The sequence below is a fragment of the Excalfactoria chinensis genome, chromosome 1 (assembly GCF_039878825.1).
Source record: "Excalfactoria chinensis isolate bCotChi1 chromosome 1, bCotChi1.hap2, whole genome shotgun sequence".
Lineage (NCBI taxonomy): Eukaryota > Metazoa > Chordata > Aves > Galliformes > Phasianidae > Excalfactoria > Excalfactoria chinensis.
The window spans coordinates 145,691,814-145,710,271 of NC_092825.1; the positions used below are offsets into that span (position 1 = coordinate 145,691,814).

Here is an 18,458-nt window from a genome sequence, read left to right on the forward strand (position 1 = left end):
CACCCCCACGTACAGCTCGCCCTCCTTTCCGAACAGCGGAGCGAGAAGGCCCGCAACCCGCTGGACGCCTTTCCCCGCGGATACTTCCGCACAACGACAGACGCTCGATTTTCCCCCTACCCGCCCCTCGGCTCCCCCCGACAATGGACTCTCCCAGAGGAACACAGGGTGGTGCCTCAGCCGCCCCGACCCGCCCCGTGCTCCCTCCTGCTCGAGCCTGCGCAGCGAGCGACAGCCACGGGGGGGCGCCCTAACGGCGCTGCGTCCCCCAGTCACGACCCGCCCCACAGCCGTCCCCCGCCCCCTCCGCCCGGAGAGCGGTTGGTAGCGGGTGGCAGCAGTTGCCGTTGGAAAGGAATGGGTCTTTAAGGTCTGTTCCACAGTTCCATGTTCATCAGCAGGGCGAAGCCACGAGAAAAGGGATGCGGAGTTAAAAAGAACAGCGTTTAAGAAAACACTGCAGTAATTACAGATGATGGGACTGCAGGGTTCAAAAAGTTTTATGGTGTACTCGCAGCAGTGGCAGAGTTGCCCCACTCCAGTAGCAAGCCGTTTTCCCTTCTAAAGCTGTGAATCCCCTCAGATCTTCCCACCTCAGAAGCATATATGGTCACTTCTTGCCCTTTTGGCCAAGATCAAGCAAAGCATAATATAGATAGATGGCAGCCAGCGAGAGGCAAGAGTCAGTAAGAAACAGAAGCAACCACACCAATGTTCCTTCAGTGGACTGCAAGGGAACTGCCACCTGCTTGTCATGGTGGAGTCTGAGTGCTTGTGAGAGCAGCTGCACATTCATTCCACAGGGCAGATGCCTAGAAAAGCTTTTTCACAATAGCTTTAATCCGGACCCCCAGGCCCATCCAGCATTCACTGCCACAAACATTCAAAGCAGCAGGATGTCAGCGACTGAGCTATGCGTATTCCTGGAGCAAGCAGACAGAGCATAGAAAAGAGAGATGCTGTGCCAGCTTACAGGCAAACTACAAGAGTAGGAGTGTAATAAGAGCAGCATTACTCCAGAGACAGAGTACCAAGCTGACAGGAGGCCAGAAGAGGCAGGGGGTTGTAGACACCACACAGCTGAGGCCCTAGTATTGGAGAAATGCAGCTGGTATCAGAAATGCTTTCTGCCTTCTGTATAAAGAGCTATATGCAGAACTTTGTGTAATTCTTTAGTGAGGGCTGATGTAATTAGAGCCGTTCTCTGTACATTACATTTGTGAAATGGAGTAAATTACCTAAAAGTAGTTATTTTACCCATTACAAGTAAGCGGGACTGTTGTTACATGCCTATGCCTGAATATTCTCTGTTGACCTATAAATATCATAGTGCATCTCTTTAGCAATCCAGTCTATTGCTGGCTCATGAGATTTGTCTTTTTCTATACAAAGTGTCTCATCACATTAAGCTCTCAGTCCTTTTCTAGCTAGAAGATGAACCTTTACTCTCAGTTTGCAGTCATAGCCATTGCCTATCTTTCTCTGCCACACAAAGCTCCAGAAATTATACTTACAAAAGTTATTAACCACCCACTTCTCCAGATTCAAAGAACTACGCATGTTTGCAGACAAAACTGAATTAGAGGAGCTGCTGATTTGCTGAAGAACAGAGAGGCCTTGCAGAGATCTTGACAAACTGGAGGGCTGGGCAGTCATCAAGCACATGTAGTTCAACAACATCAAGTGCTGGATTTTGTGCCAGAATATATGTACAGGCTGGGGGACAAGGAGCTAGAGAGCAGCCATGCAGAAAGGGACCTAGGGGTGCTGGTTGACAGCAATTTGAATATAAATCAGCAATGTACCCTGGCAGCCAAAAGGGACAGCTGTACTCCAGGGTGCATCAGGCCCAGCGAGGATAGGGGTTGTACTCCTCTGCTCTGTGCTGATGTGGCCTCACCTCACAGGTGAGGCTCTGCAGCAAAGTGCAGGATTGGGCACTACAATATAAGAAGGAAATAAAGCTATTATAAAGCATCCAAAGGAGTGTTACAAAGATGATGAAGGGTCCAAAGGGCAAGATGCGTGAGGAGCAGCTGAGGTCTGTTCAGGCCAAGCAGAGGAGGCTGAGGGGAGGCCTCGTGGCAGACTACAGAATGGCATGAAGCTGCATCAGGAAAAAAGTTACGCACCAGAGGGTGCTCAAGCACTAAACAGGCTCCCTTGGGTGGTGGTCAGGGCACCTAGCTGCCAGAGTTCAAGGAGTATTTGGACAAGGCAAAAGTGTTTGGACAAGGTTTGGATTTTAGGTGGTCCTCTGTAGAGCCAGGATTTGGGCTTGGTGATCCTTGTGGGTCCTTTCCAAATGAGGATTCAGAATGATTCTATAGTAAACAAACCACCAGCACATTCAACTTCACATTATCTCTGCATCTTGGAAAAATGAATGAAAAATAACAAATATTACTCATATCGCTAAAGGCACTAGTGAGAGACTTGATGGAGTTCTAATGTAAATAGTGCATAAATTTCAGTAGATAACATAGAAAAGTATTTAATAGTTCCTAAGAACAAAAAGCCTGTTAAGTCATATCCCTGCTACCGCAGGCAGATCTTACCTGCATGTACATTGCAAGTGTTTGACAGTCATGAGGTCATAAAAACACATTTCTCAAAAATATTTGGACACTTCAATTAGATACTTTAAAAGGGAGAGGCTATGTACCTGTTACCTTACGCTGGTAACCCTATAAGTCACATCCCTCAGTAAGGTGCTTTGACAGCCCTGACCAAATTACATGCTTTTCATTACACCAATGTGGTGAGCAGCAAAATGGTGTTTATTTGACTGTGTAAGTCCCTTATATACATTTTCCATTTCATCTACACCCCTTCTACATATACATAACCGAGCAGGGGAGGGCCTACTGCGTTACATCCTGAAGCCCTGCCTGCTTCGCCTAATACAACATCTCCCCCTCCCCATGCTCAGCAAAGCTTTGCTCCGTTACAATGCGAACGTGAACTCTAACCTTATCATAACATGTCTAAATGTTAGTGCCAACATAACTTAACACAGCTCTTAATCTTAATGCCTAACAATGTAAACGTTGTTCTAGCTGTTATGTCTAAAGAATCTTCGGTTATATTATGCAGTCCAACCCTTCTGCTCAAAGGTTCTCATACATCTGCTGGTACTCCATTTTCTCATTAAACATTCTTTCCATCATATGTTGTAAACAGCCCTGGATACATTGAAACAAACAAGGCAAGCAAATCAAAGCTAAGAAGACTAAAATCCCAATGATCAATGCTTTAAGAAACTGCTTGAGCCATGGGCCAATATTACCAAACAGTCCTTCCAACCAACTCCCGAACGCATCACCAGTCACAATTTTCTTGGTGTGTTCTTGCATCCATTCCAACTTCTCATGTATCGATTTGCTGTGGTCGCTCAGGTTGAAGCAGCACATACCTTCAAAGTCCTTATACCCCTGCCCTTGAGCCAGCAGCAGGAAATCTATTGCAGCTCTATTCTATAGAACAGCATGTCTGATGTTGTCAACGTCCATCAGGAGTTCCGATAGGACCAATGTGGTGGCATTAGCTTGCTTTACGGACCAGCACACCAATCTCTCAATTTCTTTCAAAGCCTGGGCTGCAGCTACTCCTGGAGCTAAAATTGATGCAAAGATTCTCGCCGTGGGACCCCATAACTGAACCTCATCCCCATAATCCTTATCCAATGTTTTTATTGATCGTTTCTGGCGTTGAGCTCGAATGATATTTTTCATAACACTTACTACTGCAGTATGGTTGGGAGCCAACATTGTCAGCTTTCCCAGACAACACAGTCCCCCTACTGGATTCTTTGATATCCCTTGCCAAGCTCTATCCCCACAAATCAAAAAGATGCCCTTAGGGAGGGCCCTGGCAGCGTCATTATTCCATACAAGTGAAAGCTCCCAAACCACCAAGTGATAAGTGTAGCCCATCCCATACAAAGGTTCCTTCAAAATACAGCAACCAGAGCAATTCCTGTAAGCAGAACCCCAATAGCAGGTTATATTATAAACAGACCGATTAGGATGGTGGGCCTTGTACGACTGATTGTACAAGAGCCACTCACCACTCTTTCCCTCACAATGGGCCTTCCACGTGTTGCTCCCTGAGCAGGTGCAGTTGTATGCATACACCTTTTTGGCAGTGTAACGATAGTATGGCCCGCGCCACAAAAATGTGTCCTTATGTATTGGGTTAACTAAGGTGAAGGGCTTCGACCCATTTTCCCTATTCTCCCAGTATGGTGCCCCATCCCCAAACAAATGCCACCTTACGGCAGGATCCAATAGTTGGCCTGGTACCCCAAAACCCACAAAACATAACCATCTAGCTGGGGACTCCCACTGCTGAGTTTTGTTGCTCCATGTTACGTTGCCAATTGATTGAGATCTGAGCAACTGCAACTCCAGCAGATCCCAGGGCAAAGAGGTGTTCAGGGATCTAATAAGGCATGCGGACCAAGTGGTTATGCAAATACATATCAACAACTGTGTCTTCTGCCCTTTTCCTGCAGCTATTACCACATACATATCCCTTGAGCTCCTCTTTCCACACAGTAAACTGAACTGGCTGGAGAACAACTCTCATGAGGGACTCAATGTCATACGGGAGTAGGGGACCCGGCGCCATGAGCGCCTCAAAGGTGCTCACTGTCATCGGGGATCTCGACCCCCTATTCTCAATCACTTCTGCAAGCCGAGTGACTGCTTTCGGGTCCAAGGGTAACCACACCGGCCCCTCCTGTCTAACGACAATCGGGAACACCGCCCAGTCTCGCTCTTTAAGCCCCACCTTTCACATTGCTTCATGAATCTCAGTCCAATCGGTGGGCTTGGGCGATAGCCTTCGCTCCCCACACAGTACCCGCCCCACTTCTGGGGAGACGGGACTGACTGGATGAGGCCAGGCAGTTCATTTCGTTCCTCCCCTTTCCTGGGATGAGATTCCCTCCCCCAGGGGTTGACTCGTGGGCGACCGTGCGCCTTCTCCATACGCCGCTCCCAACTGCATTCCACCCCCCGAACCGGAGTCGTCCCCTCTGGTAAGCGGACCACCCCCCATTGCACTCCACCCCCCGAGCCGGAGTCGTCCCCCTCTGATGAGTGAAAGCTCCGCAAAGAGGTGTACAAGGCAAGGATATGAAGGCGGCCTCAGGGCATGTCGCGACTTGCCCCGTCTTGTCCGGAGCTGTTGCTTCGGGTGCAATCACGGCCGTTGCGGGTGCAGCTGGGGCGGCTGACGCCATCTTCGGTCCGGAGTCACTGCAAAAAGGCAGACCTGCTGCCCCTCCTGCTTTACCTAATACAACATGTACCATAACACATAAAGTTCATAAACACACATATGATGTTGCACAATAATTTCCTGTTGCCTGAAATATATTCTAAATGATTTATTTTGATTTCATAGTATCTACTTCCCCATTGAACTGAAGACCCAATTGACTTATGCAAATCATTCATGGACTGCAGCTCACTCACAGATGAGCAGATCCAATGATCCACCTGCATAAAGCATGGTTGCTCAATGTATCTGTAACAAGCCCAATACACCATATGTTCTACATACAAACTCAATAGAACGTGGTTAATATACTCAATACTGTTAAACCCTGGAGAACACCACCAACACCCAGCGCAGGTTAACAACAAGCTAAATTGAATTAACAGCCAACTGCACTATGTGTAATTTATGCAGAGATTGCCTCGCTAATCCGTTTCTGGGAAGATCATGGAACGGATCCTCCTGAAATATACATTGAGACACATGTGGGACAAGCAGATGATCTGGGTCAGACAGCACAGTTTCACCAAAGGCAAATCATACCTCACTGTATAATCAACAGAAATGGCTTAGTGTAGTTAGAAAAGGGTAATCAGAAATACACACACGCACAAAAACCCTCACCAGCATAGGTTCACAGGAAAAGCTCCAAGAGGAGTAATCTCCAGAAAGAGATCATTTCCTATGGGCAATCAGCCCTTAAATGGGGTCTAGGAGAGGTGGAGCCAGGTTCCACCCCCTTCCAGTCACACAGCTGAATTGCCTTCACCTGTTCTCCCACAGATGGCTCATGGCTCACCTCAGGTGGTCAATCACCAATCTGGTCACCTTCTATGATGAAGCAATGAGTGATCAGTGGACTGTGGAAGGACAATTGATGCTATTTACTTGGATTTGTGTAAGGTTTTTCAAGTGGTTTCACACCACATTCTCATCTCTAAAGTGGAAGGATACAAAGAGTAGACTACTCAGTGGATAAGAAATTGGTTGGAAGGTAGCAGTCAGAGGTTGTGGTAAATTGTTCTGTGTCCAAGTGGAGGCTGGTGATGGGTGGTGTCCCCCAGGGGTCTGTCTTGGGACCCCTAGGGATCTTTATCAGTGACATAGATGACAGGATTGAGTGCGTGTTGTCCAGCAAGTCTGCTGATGATACCAAGCTGTGTGATGCAGTTGACCCAACAGAAGGAAAGACTGCCATCCAGAAGGACCTCGACTGGCTTGAAAAGTGGACTTATGTGAACCTAATGAAGTTCAACAAAGTGAAGTGCAAGGTCTTGCACTTTGGTTGTGGCAATCCCTGATATTTCTACAGACTGGGAGAAAAATACATTGAGAGTAGCCCTGCTCAGAAAGACTTAGGGGTACTGATAGATGAAAGACTTAACATGAGCCAACAGTGTGCACTTGCAAACCGAAAGGCCAACAGTATCCTGGACTGCATCAACAGAGGGGTGTCCAGCAGGAAGTGGGAGAAGATTGTCTTTTCCTTGTTAGGCCCCATCTGGAGTACTGCATCCAGGTCTGGGGCCCCCAGTACAAGAAGGACACCAAGTTGGAGTAGCAAGTCCAGGGGAAGGCTACAGAGATGATCAGAGGGCTGGAGTACCATTCATACAAAGGTAGGCTGAAGGGACTGGGCTTATTTAGCATGGAGAAGTGTGGGGAAACCTCACTGCAGCATTCCAATATTTAATGTGTTGACTGTTGGACTAGATGATCTTAGTCATCGTTTCCAACCCTAACGGCTTTATGATTCTAGGAGGACCCCAAGCTCCCTCCTGCCCTCAGCTGTTGGGCGACGCCCAGAGAGCAGGAGGTTGAAAGGGCGCCACCATACAAACCCCGCCCTCCCAGAGCCTGACGGCGAGAAGACAGCGCATGCGCTCTGCTCAGCCGCTTGCCTCGTTCCGCCCCCCTCTCGCCCGGAGCCAATCAGAGCGCCGAGCTCTGTGTGGCGGAAGCGGGTTCTCGTCGGGATCGCGGCGCTATGGCTGCCGGTTCTGGGGTGCTGCTGGCGCGGGCATTGGAGACGCTGGGTGAGGGGACGGGGACTGAAGGGAAGCGGGAGAGAGTTCGGATCCGGGTCTGCGGGTTAGCGGGGAGACTGGCTTGGAGGTTCCTAGTTGGCGGTGGGTTGTGCCGATGAGAGCCTCTTGCTCCTGTGCCTCATGCGGCCTGTTCCCGAGGGGCCCAGGGGAGGTTGGTGCTTCTCCAGCGGCTAACGGGGGGAGAGGGGGTTCCTGCTGCCGGGAGGCGGTCCGGACAGGGTCCCTATCTCGGCCGCGGCGAACTGAGCTCGGGGGCAGCAGCCACTTGTGGCTGGGCCTCAGTGTTGGAGGGCAGCTCTGGACCTGCCCGGCTTTCTGGGAAATTTTGCAGAAGTGGACTTTTTGTTTGACAGCAGGACTGACAAACTGCAATTGCATAGGCTCTGTTTGGGGCTCTGAGGTATCTGTCATTCCCATTTCTGATCTGTTAATATAATTCAGGGCAAAGTCTTAAAGAAAGCTCTGTTCTTGAGGTAAATAAAACCACGCAAGCCTGTGACTTCTACAAAGATTTATTATCAGTACAGCTTAATGGACTTGCTTCTAATCACTGCTGCTTGTGTTTTTCAGATGTTGGTGGTGCAGCAGATAAGATTAGTTTGATGCCTCAAGACTTCTTTGCAGAACTAGTAAGTAGAGCAGTAAGTGGAGTATGGAAGGGCTACAGGCACACAGATCCCAGCAAACCTCCTTCAGCTCAATGCTTTCTGTGCGTTGCAAAGTGGAAGTTTTATATATATATATATATATATATATATATATATATATATATATATATGCCATAGGTTTACATGTAATAGAACAGAGGGATGGCTTAAATTTTGTTTTCGTTACTGAAGACTTTTAAGGTTTTATTTTTATTTGTTGTCTTAATGAGATATAAAGCTAGATAGTCCAGAAAAAAAGGTCAGCTTCTCTGTATCATAAAGCATTGTGCACTTGAACAAGATGGCTATTCATCAGTTTGAAAATGGTGTGTTAAGAAACAAAATGTGAGGAAATACCAAAAAGTTTTGAATTAGTTGATTTTTCTTGGGTTTGATCTTTATTTCAGTTGCTTATATGATTTTATTCTTCCTTTTCCATTAAAAACTTCCTCCTGTTGTCCATTTTTATGTCTACTAGTTTTCACTGATGTCGTAATCTCCAACTGTTGACAGTGATAGGACAAGGGGGAATGGTTTTAAACTGAGACAGGGGAGATTCAGTTAGATATAGGGAGTGATGATGCACTGGAACAGGTTGCCCAAGAATGCTGTGGATGCCCCATCCCTGGAGGCATTCCAGGCCAGGCTGGATGTGGCTCTGGGCAGCCTGGTCTGGTGGTTGGTTACCCTGCACATAGCAGGGGGTTGAAACTAGATGATCATTGTGGTCCTTTTCAACCCAGGCCATTCCATGATACTATTCAAACTTGCTCATCTAATGTATTAAAACATGCTTTGAAAATATTTTCAAATTTATTTTCTTTGCAGTGTGAGCAGATAATTCAGCATCTGAACCATAAGATCCCAGGTGTAAATACAGTTGCACTGTGTCAGGTAAGTTTGGATATTAGCATTTGAAAGCAAACATAATAGCAGTATGCATTGTAAAGTGTACATTTAGCAGGTCAAATTATTTGTTTGTTTATGTATGTATTTATAAGAAACTCTTTAAACTCAAAACTTGTTATCACTTAATTATTTGATCATCCCGTCTCTAGAGACTGCAAACATCTGGGATTGAGGTTAATGTTGGTGACCTGGCAAAAATAACTAACACTGTGTCCTTTTTGTTTAGGTAAGCACACAATAATTTATGTTTTCCTCATCTCTTTTTTATTTTCCTCCATACTAACCTAATAGCATTATTACAAAGTAACATCCAAAGCATGTATGAAATCAAATGGTTTGGGAAAAGGGCTTAGTTTGTGTTCATAAGGTTAAAAAACTATAGTACTTACATATATAGATTCAGTAACTAAAAACACAGAGAGGGAATTGTTCTTATAACCTGTTTACAGGCTTTGGAACCAGTGGGCTTTTTTTTTTTTCCTCTTTTTTCTTTTTGTTTGATGCTTTTGTAGAGTAAATTGAGTATCGCTTTTTTGTGGCTCTTCCTGTAGACTCACTGCCTTTTCATTTGGGAGTTTACTGCGTCATTTGACTCCTGTTAGTGCAAATTATACCATTGCCTGGAGGTCCTTAAATATCTCTTGGTGTTTCTTAAATTACTTTTCCTAAATGTTTAATTAAACTACCACATTTCAAAGTTAATAATACTGTTCAACGATCTTCAATTCTTGGAGAACTAAATAGGTATGATGTTGGGATTTTTCCTATAGCACAGCAGCCAGGAACAATCTCTCTACGGAGGAGCTCATCACTGCCTTGGGCAGCACAGTCAACACACTGCCTAAGCATGCAATCCAGGTTATTCGGCATGTATGGAATGAGCAGGGCAAATCTGTTAGTGTGTCAGAAGATAAAGGAAATATGACCACCGTGGGCCAGGTAACTAGACAACGCAGTGCATCTGAACTAATGTTCTTTTCAGAGCTGGCTGTGTTTCATTGTGCCTGTTGTACTGTTAAGCACAAAGCAGTATCTTGATTTCCCAGAGATTTGCTGTCTGTCTTTTTGCCAGATTTCTGACCACATAGAGCAGTATATACAGTAAAGGACGTTGAAACCCTTTCTTGTATTTTTGCTGGGATGATAAATAAACATTCCATGGGGTTTTTTTTTTGAACATTTCATAGTGCTGTTAGGGAAGATGAGTGTGAGTTCATATAACAGACAATAGAACTAGCTATCTATGTAAACAGGTTTTAGTTGTTATTTGTACCGTTCTTTAGAGTTGGTAGTATCAGCACTTGAATTTGTTATTCTTTGTCTCCCTTAAGCTTAAGCTTAATTTTAAAGATGCCTTCTGTCAATATCCAGCATTTCTTTTATTAGTTGAAAAAATAAGACTTCATCTGCATTTTGACATTTTTCTTAATGCCAACAGTTAAGAGTACGGAAGCAGGAAATAATGGGGAAAGTCTTTGTTTGAAGCTGGATAGTAAGCTTCAGAATGCTCACCTTACTTCTTTGTTAAATATTTCTACCTGTCACGAAAGGATAAAAATGATAACTGATTCAGTCTGAAATGTGTTTACAGTGTTCTTTATATAAAACAGTTACTGATGTTTCTTTTTTTTTCCAGTTATTATTTCTGTAAAATTTGTTTGTTCTGAGGTTTTTTTCCTATTTCCATTTGATTTAGAAGCTTCTAAAAAGAACATATAAAAACCACAAATGATATACAAGCCAAGTGAACTCTGTGGCTTAAGCTCCTATTCCTAGATCTTCTTGAATATTGTTAATATATTACAAAGTGAAACAGATCTAGTGAAATAAATTACCATTTTTCTTTTCACTACTAAAGGGAACAGCAGATCAGAATAATATTTGGCTGTGTATGTTTGTTTCCTATTTGGATATGAGCTCTGAATGTCCTGTATTATCTATCAAAACATCTGTCCAGAACTCTAGCGACAGTAGGCTAGATTTCTTCCTTTAGTACTCTTTCCAATATGTTTTTTTCTCTGCAGTTTGTAGATATTAAATGGAAACTGGGAGTTGCAATGAGCTCTGACACGTGCAGGTCTCTGAAGTATCCGTATGTTACGGTGACGCTAAAGGTAGCAGACCCCTCAGGACAAATAACCAACAAGTGTTTTGAGATGACAGTCCCACAGTTCAAGGTCTGTAATCTTGTGTCATTCCTTGCCATTTGATTCAGTCTCTTTGGTGACATAGTTGGGAAAAGTAAATGTGTACTTTACATACATTTGTGATGCTTCCTAATACAGTAATTAAAAGACTAAACACTAAATAATTGTTTAAAATACTGAAGATAAGTACCTGCTTTGTAGCATTTAATTCTTCACCACTTAGCCTAAAATGTTAGTTTAGCAGCAAGCTGTGCTTTTACAGTTTGGCCTTGGAAAAGGCAGATCTAAAAGCTTTTCTGTCCTCAATTTCTTCTCTCTGCTTTATCAAAAACTGTAAGCATTTTGATTCTGTGATATTGCTAACCTCAGTTAAGTCCTGGCAGTTGGACAGAAGGGAATTTAAGGTAGGTATTATGAATTCTTGAGTGTTCTGAAATCTCGTATTCCATCCGTTTGAAACCTATTTCATAGTTTGCTGTTCAGCAAATATGAGGAAGGGATGCATGCTCTGTGTGAGAAATATGGATTATTTCAACTGGGAATAGAAGTGTTGGAGAAGTTTTTAGGTTTTCATTTCATTTTGAGTGTTTTCCCATAGCATCCTCTCCTATTAGTAAGCAAAGCCATACAAATAATTCATCATATGTACGACTGAATAGTTAATGCATCCAGAGTGCAACCATTTCACAGGGAGATGCAGAAAAAGTACAGGCTTCCAGTTCAACATGCAAATTGTAACTGGAAGAAAGAAGGACTGTGAGAAACATGAAGTGATTTTTGCCTGATGTGATAGCTTGGACTTAAGTTCAGGCTTTTATTTGTGCAACTAAAATTTGTATTAACTCTTGCTTTTCAGAACTTCTTCAGACAGTTCAAGGAAATGGCAGCTGTTCTTGAAACAGTTTGAACAGAACTGTTATTTATACTGAAATTTCTAACAGACTTGTATCTGGTTAACTTGCTGTTCTGCAGAGGGCACATAGTGCCATTGTTCAGCAAGGTATGTATCCTTAGCCTGTTGACAGATATTTGTCACGGTTATTCTCACATAGCTGTAAAGGTTTCTTCGCTTTTGCATATTCCAATTCTGTTTGTGAAAGTGAGCAGCTCGGTTCATTGTGATAAACAAAAGATCAGGCTCTGCACAGAGAAATGTCAGTGTAGACATTATACTCTGAGAGTGGAAAAACTATATTTAAGAAACTACACATTTAGCTCTGGAATACAGAAAGATGTGAAAACGTTAATTTGACTGAGGAGATGCTAAGAGAAGTGTAAATCCCACATGAGCAGTTTGGACTGTAAAATTGAGATGTGATTGGAGCCAACAGTAATATTAACTGTACGTGGTATATGAAATTACACATGGCAAGCGTAGGATTATTCTTGAAGAACAGCAATGTCAAGTAGTCAGTTGCAGGTGTTTGCAGACCAGGCTTTCAGTTTTCTTTTAAATGGAACATACACTTGTACTAATGCCTCGTTACTTTGAATGCTTATTTCTCATCACCAAGACTTCTGAAAATTAAATGTTCCTGGAAGCCTATTTTTTTTTTTTTCCTCTGAAATGAAGCTTGGAGGTTAGCTTTAAATATAGGAAGAAAGTTGAATTTAATTCCGGAGCATTTTTAATGTGTTTTTGCTTTATATTTAATCCAGCTCTAATCTGTGGCATTCTGCTTGATGTTTTTCTTAGCGGTCTGCTTTCTGATTAAATTAAAATATTGATGTGGCTGCCGCACTCTGTGCTCTGAACCAGAAAAACTGCGAAGAGGCTTAAAAGTTCAAGCTAGTGCATTAGTCATACGCATCAGAGAAATGGCTATGCTGAAAGTCAACAAGATTTCTTTGCTTGCGGTGGTGTTTGGCAGGAGTCTGGTGGATTGTGTTGCTTTCTCACTCTCAGAAAATGTACTAACCAGTAAAATTTTGACTTTGATTCTGAAGGTGAATGGGGACGTTTTCAAAGGGAAAGTGATAAATGTAGTACAGTTGCATTTCATTTTTTTTTTTGGTGTTTAACCTTTAAAACTAGAAATATAGCAGGGTCTTTAAAAAACATTACTGTTGCATTTCAAGACTGGTTGGTGATGTAGTAAGGCAGATAAATCTGAAGAGAGGCATTTCGCACCGATAAGCTGCTGGAATTGATGCTGTGGCTTCAGACTAAGAAGCAGTGTTGTTGGGACGGATCCTTAAGTAAGAACTTGTGCCTTTCTAACACACATAGTTTAACTTTTCTTAGAAGCTGGCAAGTTTTGCCTGCCTGTGTCTCATGAAAATGGACTGCAACACGGAGCAGACTACAATCCTTCCTATAGAGATACACCCCCACTGTACAAGCATTATGCATAATACATAAAAACAGTGCTTGGAGTTACTTAGATCTCAAATAAATTATTCTTCATTGTCTTTAACAAAAGGCAGTAGAAGTTTTGGCCATCAGTCCTTCCTTTGTGCTGCAGAAGTCAAAGGTATTTGCCTCATGGCTGGGGAGAGCAGAATGTTGTTCTGTTGACCCTGTCAGTAGAGTGCCATAAGATGGCAAACTGGAAGTCTTTTCCTGAGACCTTTTCCCTTTTAACAAGGTTCAAACATAGTGCAAAGAATCATCTCTGTGTAGGAAAAAGTGATGTGAACAGCTGATATTTTTCATTGTTTACTTTTTTTTGAAGTTGAGATGTTCTTCATACAGCTGGAAATATTGTGCCTTCCTTAGAACTGGATGGAAGATTTAGCTAATCATGTCTTAGCTTTTAGAAACAGCAATTTAGTACGTTCTGAAAAGGTAATGAGGAAAAGTTCAGTTACTATTTTTGTTTGGTCCATCACCAAGGGGGAAAAAAAAGAAAAAATAGAAAAAAGAAAAACGGTGAATGAAGTGTGTAACTTTTAGGTTTTTTCAAGTTATGTGTTCCAGAAGTACTAATGAATGTTTTTGAAGCATCGCTGCGCTCTTATCAGGTTGTAGGCTGGGTGGAGGTTGCCTAGGCATGTGTGGTACACCAGCACAACTGTCTGAGAATTTTGAGGTTTTTATGGACAACTAGGAGATGCGATAAAAAGCTGGCTCTGTATTCAAACTTTGAGGTTTGTCCTGATCAGTATCAGTAGCAATTCCTATACTGAGTAATGGAAGAATTACGTATTTTATAAAAAAAAAAAAACAACAGCAAAAAACGAACACTTTGCAGGGTAGCAATATGAATGTGTTCAAACAAGCTCTTGAATTGTTTGTTGATATATGCAGGAGCCAGGCGTTTTCAAAGAGAATCGGATGTTCCTGATGGGTTCCTAATCCTACTTGTTGATTGAGACAAAACTGTGTAACACAAATGTTTTTTATAAGTTCACAAACATTTATTAAACATGGAGGTAACAAATATCAAAGATGGTCTGTTTTTGGTTTTTTTTTGTTAGAAGCTTGCTGTGCGGAAGTCTGTCTCTTTAATACTGAAGAAAGTCTGAATATACGAAGAAAGGTTGAGGGAACTAGGCTTGTTTAGCTTGGAGAAGAGAAGGCTCTGGGGAGACCTCATGGCCTTCCCTGTACTTCAGTGGAGTGTATAAACAGGAAGGGGAATGGCTGTTTACAGGGGTGCAAAATGATAGGACAAGGAGGAAATAGTTTCAAACTGAAACAGGGGAGGTTTAGGTTAAATGCTAGGAGGAAGTTTTTCACACCAGAGGGTGGTGATGCACTAGAGGAGGTTGCCCAAGGAGGTTGTGGATGCCCCATCTCTGGAAGCATTAAAGGCAAAGCTGGATATGGCTCTGGGCAGCCTGGTCTGTTGTTTGGTGGCCCTGCACATAGCAGGGGGGTTGAAACTAGATAATCATTGTGATCCTTTTCAACCTGGGCCATTCTGTGATACTGCAGTGGGTAAAGTTAAGGACCAGACTATGCCTAAGCTTCTTTCCTTATTAAATTAGGAGAAGATTCAGACAATGGCAGTCATTCTGTCAGAAAGTGGTAACGTTGCTGAGGGATAGTGCAGGCTGTAAGGAATATTTGTATCAATTACAGCTAGACAAGTGCTATATTGATCGCATGCAAGTACATTTCTTTCCTAATGTGTATTTAGGACACAAATGTGCAGTTTTTCTTTTAAATGATTGCCTGGAATAGGGTAAGAGGAAGGAAAATGAAGAGAAGAAAGGGTATTACGCAGTAAACAAAGCCAAGGGAGGGACTAATGAAGGAATCTCCTGGCAAGAGCTCTATGTCTTCAGTGTGTGGCACTTTTTTTTTGTGTGCGTTATTTCCAAACACACCAGTCCCTTTGGTATTTTGTATACAAATGAAAAAAGGCTTACAGAAAGAATACATAAACGACTCCAGTCATTTCTGTGCACTGCCAGTTTATATATTTAGCTGCAGGTCATGGCCAATGGAAAAACTGTGTCTAAGTTATTTGGTTTTTTGCTTCCAGTGAATTGTGTTGCCTTTCTTTAAGCCATGTTTCAGAAGTAGGTTCATAGTGAACAAGGTTAGTTACCTTACCCATCCACCCCTTATTACTAGTTTTTTTTTTGTTTTTTGTTTTTTTTACTTTTCAGGTTTTTTTCACTGTATTTGTATCCCTGGCGCTATGCTAGCTTTGACCTAAAAACAAACGTAGAGAGAGATGCTCTGTGGAGAGAAAGAACTGTTTCTTCTATTTGCTTTCTTCCTTAGCATTCACTTTGGACTTTACTGCCCTCTTACTGTGAGTACAATGCGAGGGCAGTTTCTAGCCCTTTGCAGAAAATGGGTTTATTCTGCTTACCCTTTGTGAGTACCAGGACATCATAAAAAGTTGTTTGAGTCATTTAATCTACTTGCAGAAAAAATGCCCCATCTTTTGACTTTTTCCCTTTTTCTTCTGTAGTGGCACTAATTTCACAAATATCATATGACTCTTTGTGGGACTGCTAACTTAATGGACCTTCACTTGGTTTAGAAATTTGGGTCTATGCACATGATGTTCAAAGTGCTTAGAGCTGGGTTTGGTGTCCATGGTATATTGCTTCATTGCTCCCTTCCTAATGCCCATAGGAGGCTCAATCACCTCATAACAACTGAATTTATTCGTCACTGTGGGCTTCTGTTCAGATGTTTGCTTTTACCACACAGCACTGTCAATACATACTGATCCACCTTTTCTCATAGCGCTGGAGTTGTCCATAGCACTAGTGGGGTGATGCTTAGCACCTGGTGTACCCAGTTCTGGATTCTTGGAAAGACTTTGACTGTTATAGAGATTTTCCTGGAAAAAGGTGGAGAAGTGACCTGCCATTTGAACTGAGTTTCTGGGATGTGTCTTTACTTACAACCTTCTGTTACCGAGAAAGTAATAAACCTGAGGCTGCTGATCTTCTCAAAGATGGCTGATTGATTGTGCTTCTTTACCCCAGTTTTCTCCAGTGACAAATTGCATTTCATCTGACTTATCTGTCCATTGTGTGTAGGTGCCAGCTTCCAAATGTTGTTAGCATTTGCATTACAAAATATGTTCATAAGTTGGGCATTTCTGTTTCAGTTTTGTATTTCGCATACTTAGCTTTGCAACAGTAAGCTTAGTATGTATGTAAAACAAAGGGAGAATTCTGTTATTCGATGTAATGCCTGTCTGTGTTGTTTTTTAAGATTAATTTGTCATAGCATTGGTCACAAGGTGGCACTGCTACATACAGTCTTCCTAGACTGTAATACTTTGGGAATATAACTGACAAAGGGGTAAGGATTTCTTGTACTCTGCTTCTAAGTGTTAACTGCATACTCATTTTATTGTAACTTCCATGCTACTTTTTACATTTTATGGAAATAACGTAACTTTTGTGTTAATTAACAAAACAGAAGTCAAAAGATTTCCAGCAACACAAAGAAAATTCATCATCTTAATAATAACAGAATTACGTACCATACATTCTGTATTTTCAGTAGCTCAGGACAGTAGTTTTTAATTCTGCATTATACTTCTACATTATGACTTGCTGTTGAGAAAGCATCATGTTACATTTTTACTGGCATCTATTATAGTTTCCTTTATTTTTTCCAGAATATCATCATTCCTGGTATCTTAGGTGGGTTATGGTTATGTTTTTAAAGAAAAAAAATTCACTTGAGAGCTAGGCCAGATTAAAGCAAAGTGAGCTTATTCCTTCTGGAACCGGCAAGTACAACATGCTGTAGCCACGCATGAAGCTTGAGAGAGGTGTTAAAAGTTTACATTTAAAATGAGGAGTGGAATTGTTTGTCTCACCTGAATCACTGGTGTGCAATACTGTTCTCACATTTGAGCATGTGGGAAGAGGGAAGATGCTCAGCAGCTGACAGAGTCAGGACAACAGATGTCGATTTACCTACAGGGGAGTCAAGGAATACTAAAAAGAGGCTTAAGAGGTTCCCATCTGTTCCCTCCCCGACCCCCTTTCTTTCCTTTTGGCAGCTACATTGGCACTGTTCTTGGTATTGTGTTTGGACTGCAGGAGTCCCGTATTTCCTGGTAAGCTTTACCTTATCTCACCAGACATGCAGTTGAGTTGTGAAGTAAGATTTTAGTATTTTAGTGCTGGTACAGTGTTGAAGTAATAAGGGCATTTGCATTTTTCTCTTGAATAAATCAAATTTGTGACATATGACATACTGCTCTTGCTTTCCAAAGCATCTCTTCCTTATTGTTTCTGTACTCCATCACTGATTTGTTAACCTCTCTGTCCTGTGACTTATCCTTTATTAAATTTGTGGAATAATCTCAAGACAAAAAAAAAAAAACAATAAGTCTTTCTTTCTGTCCCTGGGGAGCTGAAAATAATGAGGATCACTTCCAACTGACAAAAAGAGGTGGGATTAATCAGGAAAAGTGAGCTCCACCAACAGTGGCAACACTCTCTTCTTCCTCTTTTTTTCCCCCTCTTTAAGTGTATTTCCTCTTTATGCAAACATATGGATGTGTAAGTGTTGGTCATAAAATAGTATGGAAGTGAACTTATCCTTTACATAAAAAGCGAAATAAGCAAGCTGATCTGACACTGTTATTTTGAAGGGGACATAAATCTTAAAATAAATAAATTTGTCATGATTTTATAATGTTTGCCATTGCTGTTCCACATGATAGCATCATGTGGAGCACAGAGAAGAAGAACTACAGATCCCAGAGAACCTCATGGTCAAAGAAGAAAACACATCATGGAAGTGACACTTGCTGTCTCCCACTGCCTGGCAGCGGGTGTGGGTGTGCTTCCAAGCTGTGTGCCTTCAGTTTCAAAGTAGGCTTCTCAGTCTTTGGAAAACTCTTTCTCTCTCTCTTACTTTATTTTGAAACTGAAGGCGCACAGCTTTTTACTTGATTTTTTTTAGCCTCAATTTCAATTAGATTGTGTTATAGTGTGTTATCTTGCATTCCAATATCATAATTAGTAAAATAAGTTTTCCTCCT

At 42.3% G+C, this 18,458-nt stretch overlaps 1 protein-coding gene across 2 annotated transcripts; it reads left to right on the plus strand.

The window, feature by feature from the left end:
* Positions 1 to 7,179: 7,179 nt before the first annotated feature.
* Positions 7,180 to 18,458, plus strand: COMMD6 (COMM domain containing 6). Of its 2 annotated transcripts, XR_011905663.1 has the most exons (8): positions 7,180 to 7,322; positions 7,905 to 7,963; positions 8,810 to 8,875; positions 9,040 to 9,116; positions 9,661 to 9,829; positions 10,915 to 11,067; positions 11,894 to 12,037; positions 15,598 to 18,458. XR_011905663.1 is itself a non-coding variant. In XM_072354064.1 (7 exons), exons 1-7 carry the CDS (start codon positions 7,274 to 7,276, stop codon positions 11,942 to 11,944), a joined length of 624 nt encoding a protein of 207 aa, XP_072210165.1. In that variant the 5' UTR covers positions 7,180 to 7,273; the 3' UTR covers positions 11,945 to 14,427. The 2 variants fall into 2 exon arrangements, 1 of the variants encoding a protein (XP_072210165.1); XM_072354064.1 differs by lacking the exon at positions 15,598 to 18,458 and having other exon boundaries at positions 11,894 to 14,427.